At 37.0% G+C, this 19,319-nt stretch overlaps 1 protein-coding gene and 1 pseudogene across 5 annotated transcripts in view; both read right to left on the reverse strand.

The window, feature by feature from the left end:
- TET2 (tet methylcytosine dioxygenase 2) overlaps positions 1 to 19,319 on the reverse strand; it is a 136,221-nt gene that overhangs the window by 36,705 nt on the left and 80,197 nt on the right. For 4 of the 5 annotated variants that reach the window (XM_058432480.1, XM_032174386.2, XM_058432474.1 and 1 more), the window contains 3 exons: positions 5,863 to 9,296; positions 1,580 to 1,670; positions 90 to 183 (listed from right to left, as the gene is read on the reverse strand). In XM_058432480.1, the coding sequence (XP_058288463.1) occupies positions 90 to 183; positions 1,580 to 1,670; positions 5,863 to 9,250 (3,573 nt within the window). In that variant the 5' untranslated portion in view covers positions 9,251 to 9,296. The remainder of the gene's footprint in view (positions 1 to 89; positions 184 to 1,579; positions 1,671 to 5,862; positions 9,297 to 19,319) is intronic. The other variant, XM_032174558.2, reaches the window with a different exon arrangement.
- On the reverse strand, positions 14,768 to 14,894 carry LOC116477948 (U2 spliceosomal RNA; annotated as a pseudogene).

Raw genomic sequence — 19,319 nt, forward strand, 5'->3', positions numbered from 1 at the left:
TTGATCTGGGTAACCCAATTCTCAGGGTCAGATTTACAAATCAAAATGCCCAAGATTTAAGACCAAAGGCTTTATCAAGTCACACTTACCCACTTAGCAATAGGACATCCCTGAGAACTTTTGCCTTCTTTACCAGTATAGATGACTCTTTCAATCCTAATAGCTTTACCCTTCTGTCCAAACCTTAAAGAAACCCACAGAAACACACACACATACAATTAGCAAATGAATTCAAGAGGCAATCAAAATATTTGAACATTTGAGCATAACTTTATTCTATGACCACATCCTGAGAAATGAACGGTTTATTATTTTTTAAACAGGTCTACGCCAAGCAAACTGGATAATGGTTTTTAAGCCTTGTTTTTCCTCAGTATCAAAATGTACAGATAATTGTAATGAACTATTTTGTAAATTACATGTGGGTGAAAATGGGAAAGCTCATTTCGACATAAAATTTCACAAAGCGCAAAATTCAAGTTAGTTTGCTAAGTTCAGTCTTCTAAAACATAAACTATGTTTTCCCTTACTAAATTTAGCTATTTTAAAACTTGGGGAGTCATAATAGATTTTAGTTAGAACTGTTCCTCCAAGAATGTCTCACAATTTAGAAAAGGAGGCTGGCAAATAATTAGTATCCAGCCATATTGAAAATATAGAATAGTCCTAGAAATAGACTGTATCTTCCCTTATGACCAAAGCACCACCTACAGCTTGATTAAAAAACAAAACAAAAAACAAAAAAAAGGCACTTAGGGAAATTCACTATTTCTGCCAGGCCACTAGATGATTATTTAGTGACCTTCTACATGCTAATTTAGAAATAATTTGGAAATGGAGCAAGAATGATACTGAATATGTCCTAGCTGCCCCGATGTATCCTAAGTACTTTAATAATAATACTGCCTACCTCTTAATGAAAAGGCACCCTAGAAGAAGAACAGCTCAGAGCTGTACAAATTTATATGAAAGGCCCTCTCTGCATTATCTCGCTCATAAGAGTCTTCTACATGCAGGATTAAAGGGAAGTACTTGTATACCTGTGATTGATAGCGGAAAAAAAAAAAAAAGGCAGCTGTAAATAGTATGTTTCTCTTTCTATTCAACATATCACACTTGCTCTCTTTTTATAGTAAAAGAAAACTTAGAGATAAGTACTCATTTGCAACACTAGGTGAATTTAATTCAGTGGTTCTTTTCTTATACCACACGTTACCATTCTTCCCGCTTTGACACTTTATTATCAGGTGGGAAAGCCAGAGTGGGACCTCTCGTTGGAGCCTGTGCCAGTACCTTGTGGCTGGCAGGCTGGCTGGCCGATTCCTGTTCATGCCTGGGTTTTCTGGCATCCATCGCAAAGTGGGCAGCCTGTGCCAGCTAGCAGACTATTAGTCCTGTCAAATATTGTGACTCTCTGGTGAATAGCACAGTGTGTAGTGTTGGCAACCCTAGAATAGCTAAGCCTACTAATAATTACTCAATTTACAATTGTTTACTGCTTTGTGTGTGAAGGCTGGAAAAATTCTGACATATACAAAAAGATAAACGTTAATCTGCCCTGTGCCTTTGCGTTAATTACCTTTCTTCCATGATTTCTCTAATAGCTGCCACATTAGGACCTGCTCCTAGATGGGTATAAAAAGGACCTTCATCTTTTTCAATAATTTGCTCTGTTGAGATAATAGAAGATTATTATTTTAGACCTCAATTATACTAAATATAAAGGCTACATCCACAAAGCTTAACCCCCAACTATACATTAAGGGCTCTAAAAGTGACTTTAAAAATTTTTTTTCTTTAAAATGAGTAGATTGATGGACTGATCTATTAGAAAATGTGCCACATAATTAAGTATATGTACATGCTGGTTGTTGGATAAAAATATATTACATTTCAGATATGGGATAAAAAATTATTTTAAACCAAATAAATAAAACTAAACAAAGAATGCAGTGAGGGAATTAGAATGTATTATATGTAGTATCAACTACGATCCAATTTTTTGAGCTAGAAAAAAAAAACATTTAAAGCTAACTGGAAGCCTACCTGTTACTTGGATTTTAAAAGATTAAAAATAAAATTTCCTGCTCTATCCCACCCTCAGAATATTGCTTGGTTTATTGTCAAGGATACCCCTTTTTCCTCTTACTTCCCCATAACATTTAATTGCTGTTTTGCAAATAAGAATAGTCAATCCAGAACCATATTAGTATGTATTTTAGAACAATTTATGATGAGAGAAAATCCTGGAGAGTCAGGCAAAAGGAAGGGGCTGTTGCAAACCAACAAAGATGGAAAAGTGGGAAGATAAGGGTGGGTGGTAAGAGAAGAGTGAAGACGATTACAACTTACCCAATATTATCTATGAGATGTGTGGTGTTTTAGCCCAGTGAGGCAACTTAATAACCACACGCAAAGAGGGACAGTAGGAGTCCTCCCTCCATCCTCCTACACAGTAGGAGGTATCTCATTGCAAGAGGGAAAACATGGCACGGGTAGGCCATTAGCCACACTAATTTAACATTTGTCTTTTCAAATGTCTTTTACTAAATCTATGCTGCGTAGCTATAAAGATCTTCATCTCTACCCACGTATATATCTACATCCATCAGCAAAAATATTTCACTATTCCGACAGACCTATTACACATTCTGAATTTTAACAAAAAGCTTTTTTTAAAAAAAATACAGGCATACCTCGTTTTATTGTGCTTTGCTCTTTTGTGAGTCGCAGTTACTGTGACTTTCACAAATTGAAGGTTTGTGGCAATCCCATGTGTTAAGTATGTCTATCAGTGTCATTTTTTTCAACAGCATGTGCTCACTTCATGTCTCTGTATCACATTTTGGTAATTCTCACAGTATTTTAAACTTTATTATTATATATGTTATGGCGATCTGTGATCAGTGATCTTTGATGTTACTATTCTAATTTTTGGGAGGTGCCACAAACCATACCCATAATCTGGTAAATGGTGCAAACATAATCTGATAAATGTTGTGTGCATTCTGCCTGCTCTATCAACTAGTCGTTCGGGCTCTCTCCCTCTCTCTGGGCCTCTCTATTCCCTAAAACACAACAATATTGAAATTAGGCCAATTAATAACCCTACAGTGGCCTCTAAGTGTTCAAGTGAAAGGAAGAGTTGTATGCCTGCCACTTTAAATCAAAAGCTAGATATGACTGAGCTAACTGAGGAAGGCATGTCAAAAGCCAAGATAGGCTGAAAGCTAGGCCTTGCATGACAGTTAGCCAAGTTGTGAATGCAAAGGAAAAATTCCTGAAGGAAATTACTCCATTGAACAAAAGAAAGGTAAGAAAGCAAAACAGCCTTATTGCTGATATGGAGAGTGCTTTAGTGTTCTGGATAGAAGATCACGCCAGCCACAACATTCCTTAAGTCAAAGCTTAATCCAGAGCAAGGCCTTTACTCCCTTCAGTTCTATGAAGAGAATGAGGAAGCTGCAGAAGAAAAGTTGGAAGCTAGCAGAAGTTGGTTTATAAAGTTTAAGAAAAGCAGCTGTCTCCATAACATAAAAGGACAAGGTGAGGCAGCAAGTGCTGATGTAGAAGCTGCAGCAAGTTATGCAGAAGATCTAGCTAAGATCACTGATGAAGGTGGCTGTACTAAACAGCCTACTATTGAAAGAAGGTGCCATCTAAGACTTTCATAGATAGAAGTCAATGCCTTGCTTCAAAGGACAGGCTGACTCTCTTGTTACAGGCTAATGCAGCTGATGATTTTGAGTTGAAGCCCATACTCATTTACCATTCTGAAAATTCCAAGGCCCTTTAGAATTATGCTAAGTCTACCTTGCTTGTATAGAGTAATGGAACAACAAAGTCTGGACGATAACACATCTGTTTACAACATAGTTTACTGAATATTTTAAGCCCAGTGTTCAGATTTACTGCTAAAACAAAACAAAACAAAAAACCAAAAAACAAAAAACAAAAACAAAACCTCCTTTCAAAATATTACTGCTCAAGGCACCTAGTCACCCAAGAGCTCTGATGGAGATGCACAAGGAGATTAATGCTGTTTTTGTGCCTGTTAATATAACATTGATTCTGCAGCCTATGGATTAAGGAGTACTTTTGACTTTCAAGTCTTATGATTTAAGAAATATATTGTTAGTCTACAGCTGCCAAGATAGTCTTCTGATGGATCTGGGCAAAGTACATTGAAAGCCTTCTGGAAAGGTATCACCATTTAGAAGTTATTAAGAACATTCATAATTCATGGGAGGGGGTCAATATATCAACATTAACAGGAGTTTAGAAGTTGATTCCAACCCTCATGGATTACTTTGAGGAATTCAAGACTTCAGTGGAGGAGGTCACTGCACTGTGAGCCAAACCCACAATATCTCTGAGGTATGCCTGTATCATATTTTTTAATCAAAAAGATGAAATTTTAGAGAAAATGGAATCAAAATGTATATAAATCACAACATTCCAAATGTATAAATGGAGAAATGGAAACTTTAGGAGCACTAAGAGTGTCAGCGTTATCATTTCCCCCAACTCATGAAGACTGAAGAGGGAGATGTAGCAAGAGAACCAGAATTAGAAGTAGAGCCTGAAGATGTGGCTGAGTTACTGCAACGTCATGAAAAAACTTGCTAAGAAGCTGCTTCTTACGGATGAACAAAGAATGTTTGAGATGGAATATACTTCCAATGAAGATGCTGTAAACTGCTGAAAAGACAACAAAGGATTTAGAATATTACAAAAACTTAGTTGATAAAGCAGCAACACAGTTTGAGAGGACTGAGTCCAATTTTTAAAGAAATTCTGCTGTAGGTTAAATGCTATCAAACAGCATTGCATGCTACAGAGAAATCTTTTGTGAATGGAAAAATCAATTGATACAGCACTTCATTGTCATCTTATTTTAAGAAATTGCCACACACACAGCCATCCCAGCAACCTTCAGCAACTACCACCATGATCAGTCCACAGCGATCAATATTGAAGCAGGACCCTCCACCAGCAAAAAGATTAGCACTCACTAAAGGCCCAGATAATTGTTGGCATTTTTTTAACAATAAATTATTTTTAAAGTATATATTTTTTAGACACAATGCTATTGCACACTTAGTATGTTATAGTATAGTATATAAATAACTTTTACATACAATGAGAAACCAAAAAGTCCTTACAACTTGCTTTATTGTAATATTCATTTTATTGTGGTATGGAGCCAAACCCACAATATCTCTGAGGTATGCCTGTATCATATTTTTTAATCAAAAAGATGAAATTTTAGAGAAAATGGAATCAAAATGTATATAAATCACAACATTCCAAATGTATAAATGGAGAAATGGAAACTTTAGGAGCACTAAGAGTGTCAGCATTATCATTTCCCCCAACTCATGAAGACTGAAGATAATAATTTCCCTATTAGCCAGAAATCTTGTGAAACTAATATATTTTACTTTGAATGAAAAAATATTTAAAGTTCCTACATTAGACTGCATATAGTAGTTATTTTCTCATTTTAATAGATTTTTTTTTGCTGCCTAGCTGTCTCTCCAGGAGATAATATACAAAGAGCTAAATAGATTAATTGATCTAAAACAGATACATTCAAATTTTACAGGGTCTGAAGAGAGGGAAAAATAAACATGCACGATTATTTAATTCTTTTGGAAAAACTGCATGTATGTGAAGTTGTCTTTCACAAGACACAAGCATCAGTAACTTGACAAAAAATGTAAGCTTCAGATTTTTATGAGCCTTTACAAATTGCTGCCAGACTCAAGATTTAAAAAAAGAAGGAAAATCCCATATCTGAAGATAAATTTGCTAATTCTGGATAAACACCATGTGTCTCAGTACATTTCTGGCACTTACCTACACATCTGCAAGATGGGAAATCATATTGAGTCTTGACAGGTGTATCCAATAAATTTTTTATAGGAGTATCTAGTAATTTGGAAGGTGACTCTATAAAATTATTGAGAACAGAACCAGCTGTTCTTTTGGTTGGTGTCTTTTCTGAAGAAGTTGTTTGCTGCTCTAAAGCTGGGGTGTGGCTATCAAGTTCTGCAGCGGTGGTTTGTCTAGTCAAAACTGTGACTGGCCCTGACATTTCAACTTTTACTTGCTTCTGTGATTTGAGAGTAAGAGCCTTATGGTCAAATAACGACTTGGCCTGAAACTGCTTCAGATGCTGCTCCATGGTCTCAATGATGCTCTTTTGCTGCACATTATCACAGCTTGCAGGTGGATTCTCTTGCTTAGTTACCTTTTTCCATGTTTTGTTTTCTGGTGGTGCTGTGTGCATACAGGCATGTGGCTTGCATCCAGGTTCCACCTTAATTGGCCTGTGCATCTGACTATGGCAAGACTCAGTTTGGGGTTGCTGTGTTTGCTGCTGTTCTTGCTTCTGTAAGAGATGCCACCTTAGAGCAGCATGCTTTTGAACATCCTTCTGGGGAGGGGTCTGAGTGTGACTTCCTCCCTGGTCAGGCACAGGAAAAACATTTGCTTGGTTATGTATCAAGTACCTTTGCTGAGCAAGTTGCGCAGCTTGTTGACCAGACATATCTTGGTTTCTACTTTTATATCCCTGTAGAACTGAAGCTTGTTGTGACTTCTGCTCCTGTTCTTGAAAGCACCTGTGAAGAAGATCTTGCTTTGGGATCACATTATTTGGAAAATATTGCATGTGATGCAAGTTTTGGGTCTTGTTTCCTGCAAAAAGTTCAGGATGTATAGTCTGTTCTTTATTCTCTGAAACTAGGTGTGTACTGTTTGAACAAGAAACCTGTATTTTGCATGCACTTGATTTCATGGTCTGACTATAAGGGGAATTTCTACTATTTATATTCTGTACTTCCTCCAGTCCCATTTGGACATTATGAGTCTGGAACTCACTTGATTTTGAATACTGATTTTCACCATGAAAACATTCTTCCACTTTAATCTGGCCAAAGAATGATCCTTCTCTTTGCTGATCATTGTTGCTTTGGGGGTGACGAAAAGTCTGGAGTATTTCTTCTTTATTCTTTATTTGTAATTTTTGCTGCTGTTGCTGGTTTTGAGGGAGATGTGAATTCTGGGATGGCTGTGTTTGTGCTGCCTGTTTATGAGGCTTATGTTGCAAAAGGTGTGAGTTTGAAAATGGCTCAGTCTCTGAAGCCTGTTGATTCAAGTGCTGTTTCGACACTGGGGACATAAGTTTTTCAGTTTGGGAATCTGCTCTTTGTTGAAAATGAAATCTAGTGCCACACAGTGACTGCAAATGAGCTTTTGGTAAATGGTCTGTTTTGGAGAAGTGCACCTGGTGTGAGGGTTTTTGGAACTGGAGATGTTGGTCCACTGTACCTTGGGACTGCCCTTGATTCATTTCAACTTGGTACATTTGTGACTTGTGCTCCAGCTGTGTTGTTTTCTGGGTGTAAGCTTGCCTTGGGAGCCCCCCAGGCATGTTGGAATTTCCAGTGTATTGTTTGGAGGTCATTTGATTGGAGAGATTGGGTTGATACTGAAGAATTGATGGCAGTGATGCCTCATTACGTTTTAGATGGGATTCTGCTTGGTGAAAATGAGGGGCCTTCAATTCAATCCATCCTGGTTTCAGATAGTGCTGTAATTGCTCCCTGTCTCGACCCTTCAGAATCTCTTGCTCTTTGTTTCTCATCAACTGCTGGCAGTTGTCCTGTAGCTCTCCACTGCTACCAAAAATTGGTGGGTTATGCTTGAGGTGTTCTGACATTGGTCTTGTTTTCTCAGAACACAATGGAACAGTCCTCGTCCCTTCAGTCTGTATGTCATTCCTGTTCACACAATTATTCTGAGGCCTTTCAGAAAGCATCAGAGAAGGGCTGCATATATGTGTAGATGGATTAGGACTCTGGGAAGGTGGTATCTCAGGTTTACCCTCTATTTTCACTTCCCTTAAAAGTGTTGTGTTACTTTGGTTGGGGTAGTGGTGGTGTTCTTCTAAAACTCCACCATTCAGAGTGCTTTTTCCTTCTGAAGGAAGCTGAGGAACCTGTGGAAGAGGAGGAGGGGGAGAAAGAAGCAATTGTGATGGTGGTGGTGGTGTGGTAGTGGCAGAAAAGGAATCCTTAGTGAACACTGAGCTTTGCTTGAAGTAAGCACCATTCATTTCATTTTGCTTTAAATACCGTTCAGAGCTGCCACCAGGAGCTTGCAAATTGCTGCTGGAACCTGAACAGAATTCTTCACCAGACACTAGCTTTGTGGTTCCTTGGATGTTATTTTCTGCAGGAGATGGGCATATCTCAAAAACTGATTTTCGTTGTTGTAGTTGTTCTGGTTTCTGAAAGAAACAGGTATTTAGCATTGCAGCTGGTTTACTGGCATTATCAGCATCATCAGCATCACAGGCCTCAGTCACCACTGCAGCTGGCTTTGGAGGCAGCTCAGAGTTAGAGGTCTGTACGGAATTGATCTGCCCTGAGGTATGCGATGGGTGAGTGATCTCACAGGACAACTCATTAGTAGCCTGACTGTTAATGGCATTTATGTGAGATGTGGTTTTCTGCACCGCAATGGAAACACAATCTGGATAATATTGAGACAGTGTTTTTTCCAGGAGTTCACCATGTGTGTGTTCCATGGAAGAGGCAGAAACTGTAGCACCATTAGGCATTAGCACTGCCTTGTTTTTAAGTAATACAATGTTCTTGTCATGGTAATTAGCACTTTTCCCCTCCTGCTTATTCAGAATCTGAAGCTCTGGATTTTCAGGCCCACTGTGGTTATGTGTTGAAAAACTGGTGAAATCTTTAACTGCATTTTCTTGGGCTACAGAGCTCACAGATTCTTTCTTATCACTCAAATCGGAGACATTTGGTTGACTGCTTTCACCTGGATTTCTTTCTTGGCTTACCCCGAAGTTACTTCTTTCTCCATTAGCCTTTTGGTCTTGTTTCAATTTCTTGATCTGAAGGAGCCCAGAGAGAGAAGGTTCACTAACTGTGCGTTTTATTCCTCCATTTTGCAAACACTTGGAATACCCTCTACTTTCTTGTATAAAGTCAGGACTCACACGACTATTCTGGCTTCCCTTCATATGGGGTATTCCATAATAACTTTTGAAAGACTGCCACTTGGTGTCTCCATTTACTTCTGGATGAGTTCTCTCAGGCAGTGGGCTTCCATTCTGGAGCTTTGTAGCCAGAGGTTCTGTCTGGCAAATGGGAGATGATGGTATCAGGAATGGACTTAGTCTGTTGCCCTCAACATGGTTGGTTCTATCCTGTTCCATCAGGCTTGCTTCGGGGCCATCCACAAGGCTGCCCTCTAGTTGAATTCTAAAGAGCATGGAAACAAAAATTAAAATGTGTTTATATAAATATATATATATATATATATAAAATACTAATATATCTTAAGTAATAATTGTGCATAAATGTTGGAATACCTAGACATAGCAAACTGATATTTATTTTCATGTTTCATAGTGACAACTGACAGCTACATTCTTGTCTTCCTAGCAACTCTAAAATATTTATGGTCATGGAGAACAAGAGTGATCAAAATTACCAGCTAATGTGGGAAGTTCATACTCTTAGTTATTAGCATCAATTTTATTCCTAAATAATTTTTTGCCGAAATGCTAAAAACAATTGAAAAATATCACCTTTTTTTTCTCTAGCACTTCATTTACCCAATCACTTGCTAAGTTCTATCAACTCTACTTCCTATATATTCCTTTAATTATCTTGACTGCTACTTCATAGCTCAGATCTCTTTATCACTGTGCCTCCTGATCTACTGCAGTAGCTTTTTTTTTTTTTTTTTTTTTGAGATGGAGTCTCACTCTGTTGCCCAGGCTGGAGTGCACTGGCACGATCTTGGCTCACTGCTGCAACCTCTGCCTCCCAGGTTCAAGTGATTCTCCTGCCTCAGCCTCCCAAGTAGCTGAGATTACAGGTGCCTGCCACCATGCCCAGCTAATTTTTGTATTTTTAGTAGAGACGGGTTTCACCATGTTGGCCAGGCTGGTCTTGAACTTCTGACCTCAGGTGATCTGCCTGCCTTGGCCTCCCAAAGTGCTGGGATTACAGGTGTGAGCCACCGCACCCCACCTGCAGTAGCTTTTTAAAAGGGTTCTCCTCCCCTAGCCCATCTGCCCTTCCCCTCCAGCCCTTTAAGGTTCCCTTTGTTATCAAAAGGAAGATTCTAAAATGCAAATCTGATGTCATATTCTCTTTAACACACTGGCTTAAACTTGCCTGCATGGTTCTCAAACTATTTCATCCAAATACACCTGAGAGATAAGGAACACTCCCTTCAGTGTTATCAATATTCCAGGTGACAGAATAGGGGTGATGAAAAGTGTAGTTTATGAAAAACCCTTTCTAGGTGATTCTATGTTTTCCTCTACGGGGGCTGGCTGCCCAAATCTTTTGAGAATTTCTGTTTAAATGTTTTCTTCCCCCCACATACTGGCTGTTTTTTCTGTCCTCCTACTCTCTCTTACAGTTTATACTCCAACAATAACAACAGCTTATAAATATCCAAACATAGTAAGCTGTTTCAGAGCTTCATGCCTTTGGTTTTCTGTCTGCCTAGAATGCCTTCTTAATCCCCTTATTTGCCCAATGACTCTAAACCTGCCTCAGATATCATCTTCCCTAGGATTCCATCTTTGACTGTCTAAAAGAATTAATCATTCCTGCAGAGAAAAGGGAACATTTATCCACTTATTGCTTGTGGAAATGTAAACTAGTTCAGCTGTTGTGGAAAGCAGTGCGGTAATTCCTCAGAGGACTTAGAATTGCCATTTGACCGAGCAATCCCATTATTCGGCATATTACCCAAAGGGATATAAATCATTCTACCATAAAGGCACATTGCACACGTATGTTCATCACAGCACTATTAACGATAGCGAAGACATGGAATCAACCTAAATGTCCGTAAGTAGTAGACTGGATAAAGAAAGTGTTACATATACACCATGGAATACTACACAGCCATAAAAAAACACAAGATCACGTTCTGTGCAGCAACATGGATGGAGCTGGAGGCCATTATCCTAAACAAACTAACAAAGGAACAGAAAAATACCACATGTTCTCCTAAGTGGCAGCTAAACAGCAAGAACACACGGACACAAAGAGGGGGAACAACAGACACCAGGGATACTTTGAGGATGGGAGAAGGGAGAGGATCAAAAAACTACCTATTAAGTACTACACTTATATTACCTGGGTGACAAAACAGTCTGTACACCAAACCCCCAAGGCATGCAATTCACCTGTATAACCTGCACTTGTACCCTTGAATCTGATTTCATTCATTTGAACATTTTTGAGAGTAGTACTAATGAAGATTTCAGAGTCCCAAAATAGAGAAAGCCAGAAGAAATGGCACTAAAAAAATTAATCCATTGTATAAGGTGTCTGCTTTATTTTTCCACAGTCTTTCTCATTACATTTATTTTAAAAATATAAGTTGAAGAAAAAGACTATTTTCTCTTTGGGCAAAAAATAACTGTATTAAAACAGCTATTTCTTGATAAACAAGAAAAATGAATAGAGGAAATAAGAATATAGATGTTGAAAAGCAACACTAAAGTTATTGTTTACAGATAAAAAGATTATATACAGGTCAACCTAGAGAATCAAGTAAAAAATGGTTACAGTTTGTGAGAATTCAGCAAAGTAGCTGAAGAAAAATTCACAGCCTTGATTTATAAGAGCATCAACCAGTCAGAAGTTTTACTGGAATAAAATACTGTAGTTATAATAGAAGAAATTCATACACTAGGAATAAGTTTTTAAAATGTGGAAGATCTATTTTAATATAACCTTAAAACTATACTAATATATAAGTACAAAAACAAAACAAGTGAAAAGCTATATGTTCTTAGATAGTTGTCAAATTACTCACTTAATATACTCTTACTAAAAGTACTTGCAGAGTATTTTGAGGAATTAAGGAAGTTGACTCCAAAGTTCATGTGGAAAAATAAACAAATTGGGTAGCCAGGAATATTTTGAAAATGAATTGTATGGGGCCTAGTAGCCAAATTAAAAGATATTTAAAAGCAACAAAGCTACTATACTTAAAATAGTTTGTGTTTGCACATATAATATTAATATGATCAATGGAATAAAACAGAATGTTCAAAAATAGACCCAAACCACAGAAATATGCTACAAGATAAGGATGGGGCCGGGCGCGGTGGCTCACGCTTGTAATCCCAGCACTTGGGAGGCCGAGGCGGGCGGATCACGAGGTCAGGAGATCGAGACCACGGTGAAACCCCGTCTCTACTAAAAATACAAAAAATTAGCCGGGCGTGGTGGCGGGCGCCTGTAGTCCCAGCTACTCGGAGAGGCTGAGGCAGGAGAATGGCGTGAACCCGGGAGGCGGAGCTTGCAGTGAGCCGAGATTGCGCCACTGCACTCCAGCCTGGGCGACAGACCAAGACTCCGTCTCAAAAAAAAAAAAAAAAAAAGATAAGGATGGGATTTCAAAGACATACTTGATATTAGAACAACTGGGTAATCTCCTGAAAAAATGATAAAGTGGGATCATTCCCTTACACTTTATACTAAGATAAATTCTAGATGAATTTAATATTTGAATACAGGAAATAAAACCCCCCAAAAAGTTAAAAACAATCTGAGAAAACGTAAAAAAAAATCTAATGACTGGGTAAGTTCTATTTTTGTGAAACAAAATCTAGAAGTCATAAAAGATGGGAAAGTTTGCTAAAATTTATATGTGCCAAAATAAACATGTAAAAAGAGTTAAAAGTTGTATAAAACTTTTCTTAACATACAGGACTCCTACAAATAGATGAATAACCACATACTAAAACATGGACAAGGGCCATGGACAGTTCATAGAAAATGAAATGTGAATGGCTCTTAAGTATTTAAGAAGATGTCTACTATTGCTCATAAAAAGAAATGCAAATTAAAACTGCAACAAGGTACAGTTTTTCTCTTCTCCAATTAGTGAAGTTCAGTAAGCTTAATACTCTACTATGTTTGGCAAGCATGTGGGAAAACAGATACTCTCTCATATGGCTTTTGAGAGTCAAAACTGCCGCAAATATCATGTAGGATGACAATTTGGCAATATGTATAAAATTTCAGAAACACTTTCCTTGACCCTTTTAAGAATTTATCTGACAGGCTGGGTGTGGTAGCTCATGCCTATAATCCCAGCACTTTGGGAGGCTGAGGCCAGTGGATCACCTGAGGCCAGGAGTTCTAGACCAACATGGCCAACATGGTGAAATCCCGTCTCTACTAAAAAGATACAAAAATTAGCAGGGCATGGTGGTAGGCACCTGTAATCTCAGTTACTTGGGAGGATGAAGAAGAAGAATCACCTGAACCCAGGAGGTGGACGTTGCAGTGAGCTGAGATTGTGATGCTGCACTCCAGCCTGGGTGACAGAGTGAGACACTGTCTTAAAAAAAAAAAAAATCTGACAAATATGCTCATATATACATTAAATAATGTAGGCACAATCTTTTGCAATAATAAAAGGTTAGAAACAACCTACATCAATAAGGGTTATGTTAAATAATTTATGGTACACCCACACAATATAATACCATGTAGCTATTAAAATTAGTATCTTTATATTTTCAGATGGAAATATCTCCAAGTAATTAAATGGAATAAAGGAAGCTACACAACAGTTTACATAAGAATGCTACAACCTATACCTTTGTAAAATAAACAAAAATAATCTCTGGAGAATATATAACAAACTGGCCATAATAATTTGCCTCCAGGAAAAGGAATGGGGCCGCTGGAGAAAAGCACTGGGAGGGGGATTACTTTTAACTATTCCTTTCAAAAAAAAAAAAAAAAAACTTTCAAGCATGTGTATTACTTAATAAATAAAAGGCCAGGCACAGTGGCTCATGCCTGTAGTCCCAGCACTTTGGGAGGCTGAGGCAGGTGGATCACGAGGTTAAGAGATCAAGACCATCCTGGCCAATGTGGTCAAATCCCGCCACTATTAAAAATACAAAAATTAGCTGGGCATGGTGGTGCCCACCTGTAGTCCCAGTTACTTGGGAGGCTGAGGCAGGAGAATCATTGGAACCTGGGAAGCAGAGATTGCAGTGAGCCAAGATTGCGCCGCTGCACTCCAGCCTGGCAACAGAGCAAGACTCTGTCTCAAAAAAATAAAGTTATAACTCATATTGGACAAAGAAAACAAAGTGATGTTTTTATTTCTGCTAGATTTACTTCCTTCCATACATTAAGAGATGGTCTAGATATACATCATCCAACAGTGACTAGTCACATATAGCTATTGAGCCCTTAAAATGTGTCTAGTCCAAATTGAGATGTGGTATCTGTGAAAACATTTGGTTTGGATTTTAAAGATTTAGTGTTAAAAAAACACAAAAATACTCAAAAATATTTAAGACAGTTGAACTATTTTAAATATATTGGGTTAAATCAAACGTATCATCAATTTGTTTCTTTTTGACTTGTTTTAATGTGAGTACTAGAAAATGTAAAATTCCATGTGGCTTACATTATGTTTCTATTGAACAAGTAGAAAAGTTGGGTGAGACAATGGCTGTTAATCATCAATAACACCTAATAAAGAAACTTTAGGTTTTAAAATCATGAAAATTGATTTGTAGTCTTTGATATGAGAGGCTTCTCCAAAATCAAGACACTATCACTTTTCAAAAATTAAGGAGCACAGACATAAATCTAAATAAATCCTGTAGAAAGAAGGTCAATTAGCTGTCCAGATACTACCAAAAAAAAGGCACTTTTCTTTTGGTAACTGTAAAACACCAATTCATATATAGAGCAATCAAAAGGTATTTACGTGTATATACATGTGTACATTTATGATAAGTTATATAAAATTTACTACACTTGATCTTAGCCAAAAGGCCGAGAAGTGATAGTTATATAAAATTTATAGGATCTGTACAAAATACATGTTTTTCTACTTTCCAAGGCATAAAATATTTTAAGCATTTAATATATTACCTTTTATTATGATCCATTCCACATAATTTTGGACATTCTTTAAAGTGTCAAGGGCAAATCCTTTGAGTATAATAATAGCTACTAAGAAATGAAGGTGACTCAAAAAGAAATTTATTTCAATATGGAGTTTTAAACACAACGGCCATTTTTAAACATTATACAGAACTATTTTGTCTGTGACAGCAAGTCCTTCATACAACCATTTGTGTGAAAAGTTTAATGGTTAACTTTTTCACACGAAGGGCAGGAAAGTTATATGTTAGAATGAGGAAAATTTGTTATTGGTCTTTAAATCTTATTTCAGGAAATTTAAACTAATAAACTGCCATTTTAGAAGGAGAAAAAGGCAATATTTTCTTTTACTTTAACATGTGCGAAATCACACTTTTTATATACATATCCTGGAATATTATGATCCAGTAACCCACTTGCACAGTACTCTTTCAAGCTCTTAGTACTTGCATACTGATATTGATAAAGTATTATTTTGTTTAATAAAAGAGAAGGAAATGAGACCTATGCACTTTGCTCATTGTAGAAATACTGGAAAAGCTTTCATGCTGTAGTTTTTATGGGGTCACTTACACAGTGTTTTCAAGCTTGCATAAAAAGCCTACATAAAGTCAGTAATTTTTGCATAAGATAAAAAAAACTTCAAAGATGAATTTTTGTAGATATTTACCTGCTATTCACCTGCTATTCAGTGAAAGTAGAGTTAATGAATTTTTTTTTTTACGAATTTAAGTGATTGCAAAGAAAACTTTTTCAAAGTTAAACTGTTTTTCAGATAAATATAAATTTTTGCTATAGAGATTATTTGTGTGATTTTTGCTTCTCAGAGACTAAGAACAAAAATATAATTTTAATTCATATCTGCTCTTATAAATGACTCATTGGAAATATTTTGAATTATTATGATTGATTTTTTTTAGTTGAAATTAAACATCCTTCTATTTTTTCTTACACCAGAGAACACAAAATTAATATGGTGTACAATATTAATCAAGATACTGTTCTATTATGCAACTAAATATTCAAACACTTTGCTATTGAAGGTCTACACATTGTAATTCACTGTATGCAAAAGAGTCCATGCCAAATAAGAGTCTACCTATAAAAATCATTCCCTAGATGGAAACAATTCTTATTTTAGAATGAGAAGCAACTTTACAAGAGGATGACAATGTCTTTCCTAAGAGGATGCTGGCCAATCAAAATTAAGGCCTTTTTTTGGGTTATTAAACTGGTTACGAAGTTTATATACAAGAACAGAGACAGAAGAACCTTTGGGAAAACCTGGAGTGACTAATTGTTTACCCAGGGATGATTTTCATAATGTCAATACTTCACTCATTGCATTTAGTTAAAATTTAAGAATGAATACAGCTTTTAACATATTCCTCAGGAGATGCTCTTATGGGTTATAGCTGGTATCATGTTATCAACCTACAGCTCATGCAATTCCTGAAAATTTCACAATGTGCTCTTGAGAACTGGTTCTAAGCACTGTTAGAGCTACCAAAATATTAAAAAATTATATTACTCTTTTTTCCTCCTTTTGAAAAAATGAAACTTCCCTGAGATCAAATACATGCCATATTATTTTGGCATCTTTATTTCCAGAATTCTGGACAAAGAGCTCTTGCTTCTAGAATGACTAAATAGCATTTTAACCTTTTGATAGGTGTGTTAGGCTGTTCTTGAGTTGCTATAAAGAAACAGCTGTCTGGGTAATTTATAAGAAAATAGGTTTAATTGGCTCATGGTTCTGCAGGCTGTATAGGAGGCATAGCACTGGCATCTGCTTTGGGTGAGGCCTTACAAAACTTAGAATCATGGCAGAAAGCAAAAGGGGAGCAGGCATCTAACATGGCGGGAGTGGGAGCAAGAGAGAGAGGAAGAGAGAGGAAAGGAGAGAGGAAGGGAAGGAGACAGGGAGGGGGACGTGCCACACACCCTTAACCAGATCTCTTGAGAACTCACTATCAGGAGGACAGCACCATGCCGTGAGGGATCTGCCCCAATAATCCAAACACTTCCCAGCAGGCCCCCACCTCCAACACTGGGGATTATATTTCAACAGGAGATTTAGAGGAGCCAATAACCAAACCATATCACAAGGCTAAGAAATTTTAAGGTGACACTCAAATATGAGTAATAATATGTAACAATGGTCCTAACAATGTATAAACATTTCAGAGTAGCAGCAAGGATCTAGTACCATTTTCTCATTTTAAAGATGTGAAAACTGAGGAATCTGCCCATGGTGAAGCATCAAAACAGACGCTCCCACAGGGGCTAGGCCTAAGCACTCTGGCAGCTCTCTGAAGCTTTTCCCACCACATAATACTAAGAAGACAAGTGCATAATTAAAGCAATAAGTTTTGTTATTAAATTCACATTTAGCCAACAATTTAAGCTTTTTTTTTAAGGTTTAGGATTAAAAAACAAAGTATTTTGGTTACATATCTGTAGGTCTGTAATTATTAAGATGATTAAGGGCATTTTGCATGTCTTTTGCCAACAAATCATTTCTTTATGTGGTTTGGGATAGGATAAAAAAGAAAACGTAAACTTTTAGGACATGGAATTTGAAGCTGCCACAGAGTTATTCTGATCCCTTCTTTGCCACCTTCCCAGATTATCTTTACAATGCTGGACTGCTGATGATTTTTCTCTAGAATATTTGAGGATGATTTATGAATCTCCCCTGGTAATGTCACTCAGAGAATTGGAGCTCAAGACACATCAGTTCATTTATTTTTTCAGTCTGCCGCACTGAGTTGAATCCTCACTCAGTGCAGTTGCCATGGCATGGAGCTAACACAAAGATGCATACATCCTCTACTGCCCTGAACTGTGGTTATGTTGAGGCAATGAGACTACTAAGTGCCATGGGAATATAGGAGAGGGGAAGAGTAGAGCTCTTGTCCCTGTCAGTGTGGGCATATCAGCCACCCAAGTCACTCTTGTAAAATTTAACTTCATTTCTTCTTGCCGCAGTATGAGAGAAAAACACTAAGTCAAAGGTAAAAGGCTGACAACGAATATTCATCAAGGCTACCTACAACATTACTGAGGGAGGAGAACCAGTGACCTAAGTAGAAATGTGCATCAGTAGTCAGCAAGTACAGAGAACACCACATAAAAAACTCATAGAGTGCAATTTCAAAAAAACTAGTAAGACAGCAAATAAGTTGTGGAAGCTCTTCTGATTATTGAACCCTTAACCTAGGAAAATACATGGCATGTTTATCTGCTTCACTATAAACTTCTCTTTGCCTATCAAAATATAACATATAGCCCATTATTCAAACTACACACACACACACACACACACACACACACACACACACACGATTTTTTACTATATGGTGCAGCACGAGATTTCTTCATAGGTTTATCAAAAAGGCAACAAAGTGAATTAAACTTTAAGAATGAACAAAATATAATGCTAAAGTTATAAGAACTTTGGTTTTTTTAAGTCTAAAAAGGCAGTTTTAGAAATTATCATTTGCCTAAATGACAGATTAATTAAATCACAATTTTAAAAGGTTATAATTTAGATCCCACTAGTCATATTATGTATGTCTATCCTTTTATTCCAATAATCTAATGTTCTTTGTAATGCATGGACTTCCAAGGAACCAAAAAGAATATTTCTATTTACTATAAATACCACCATTTTTTTCAGAAATTCTAAAGGTCAAATTATAACCAGGCAATTTAACATAAATAGAAACATGCAACAATTATGTGGCCACTCAATAATTTCAGCTAATGCCCCAGAATAAATTTTCATAAGCTACGAGAGAGAGAGAGAGAGAGAGAGAGAGAGAGAGACTGGCTGATATGTCAATTATGTTAACCTTTATCTTCTATGTCAGAGGCATGTATTAATGAAGCATGTTTATCTCAGTTGAAAATACTGGCCTTTTGACTACTAGCTAACATTTTGGTTTCCTAAGACCAAAACAGGTTTTAGCCACAGCAATTTTCCTTTGATTTTGTTCCTTCTCCCGCCTCTCTGAAAATAATTTATTATAAATTCAAGTTGCATTGGCAGCATCTGTGAAACAATTACTGCATCTAGGACTGACTCTGCAGTCTAATCCATCATAATTATGACAGGCCTCTTTGAAGATGCTATGATGCATGACTTAAAAATAGCACATTAGTGTGCAAATGGATCAGCATCTCATTTCACCAATATGCATTTAGGATTGTAATTTTGCTCCATACCATTTGACTCTTCAGATTTCTCAAGAATGGTAGCTGTATCTCTCACCACATAAAAGCTGTAGATATGCTGAAATTTGTGAAGAGGGCTTGATTTTG

Source organism: Hylobates moloch, unplaced genomic scaffold (assembly GCF_009828535.3).
Source record: "Hylobates moloch isolate HMO894 unplaced genomic scaffold, HMol_V3 SCAFFOLD_2, whole genome shotgun sequence".
NCBI classification, from domain to species: Eukaryota; Metazoa; Chordata; class Mammalia; order Primates; family Hylobatidae; genus Hylobates; species Hylobates moloch.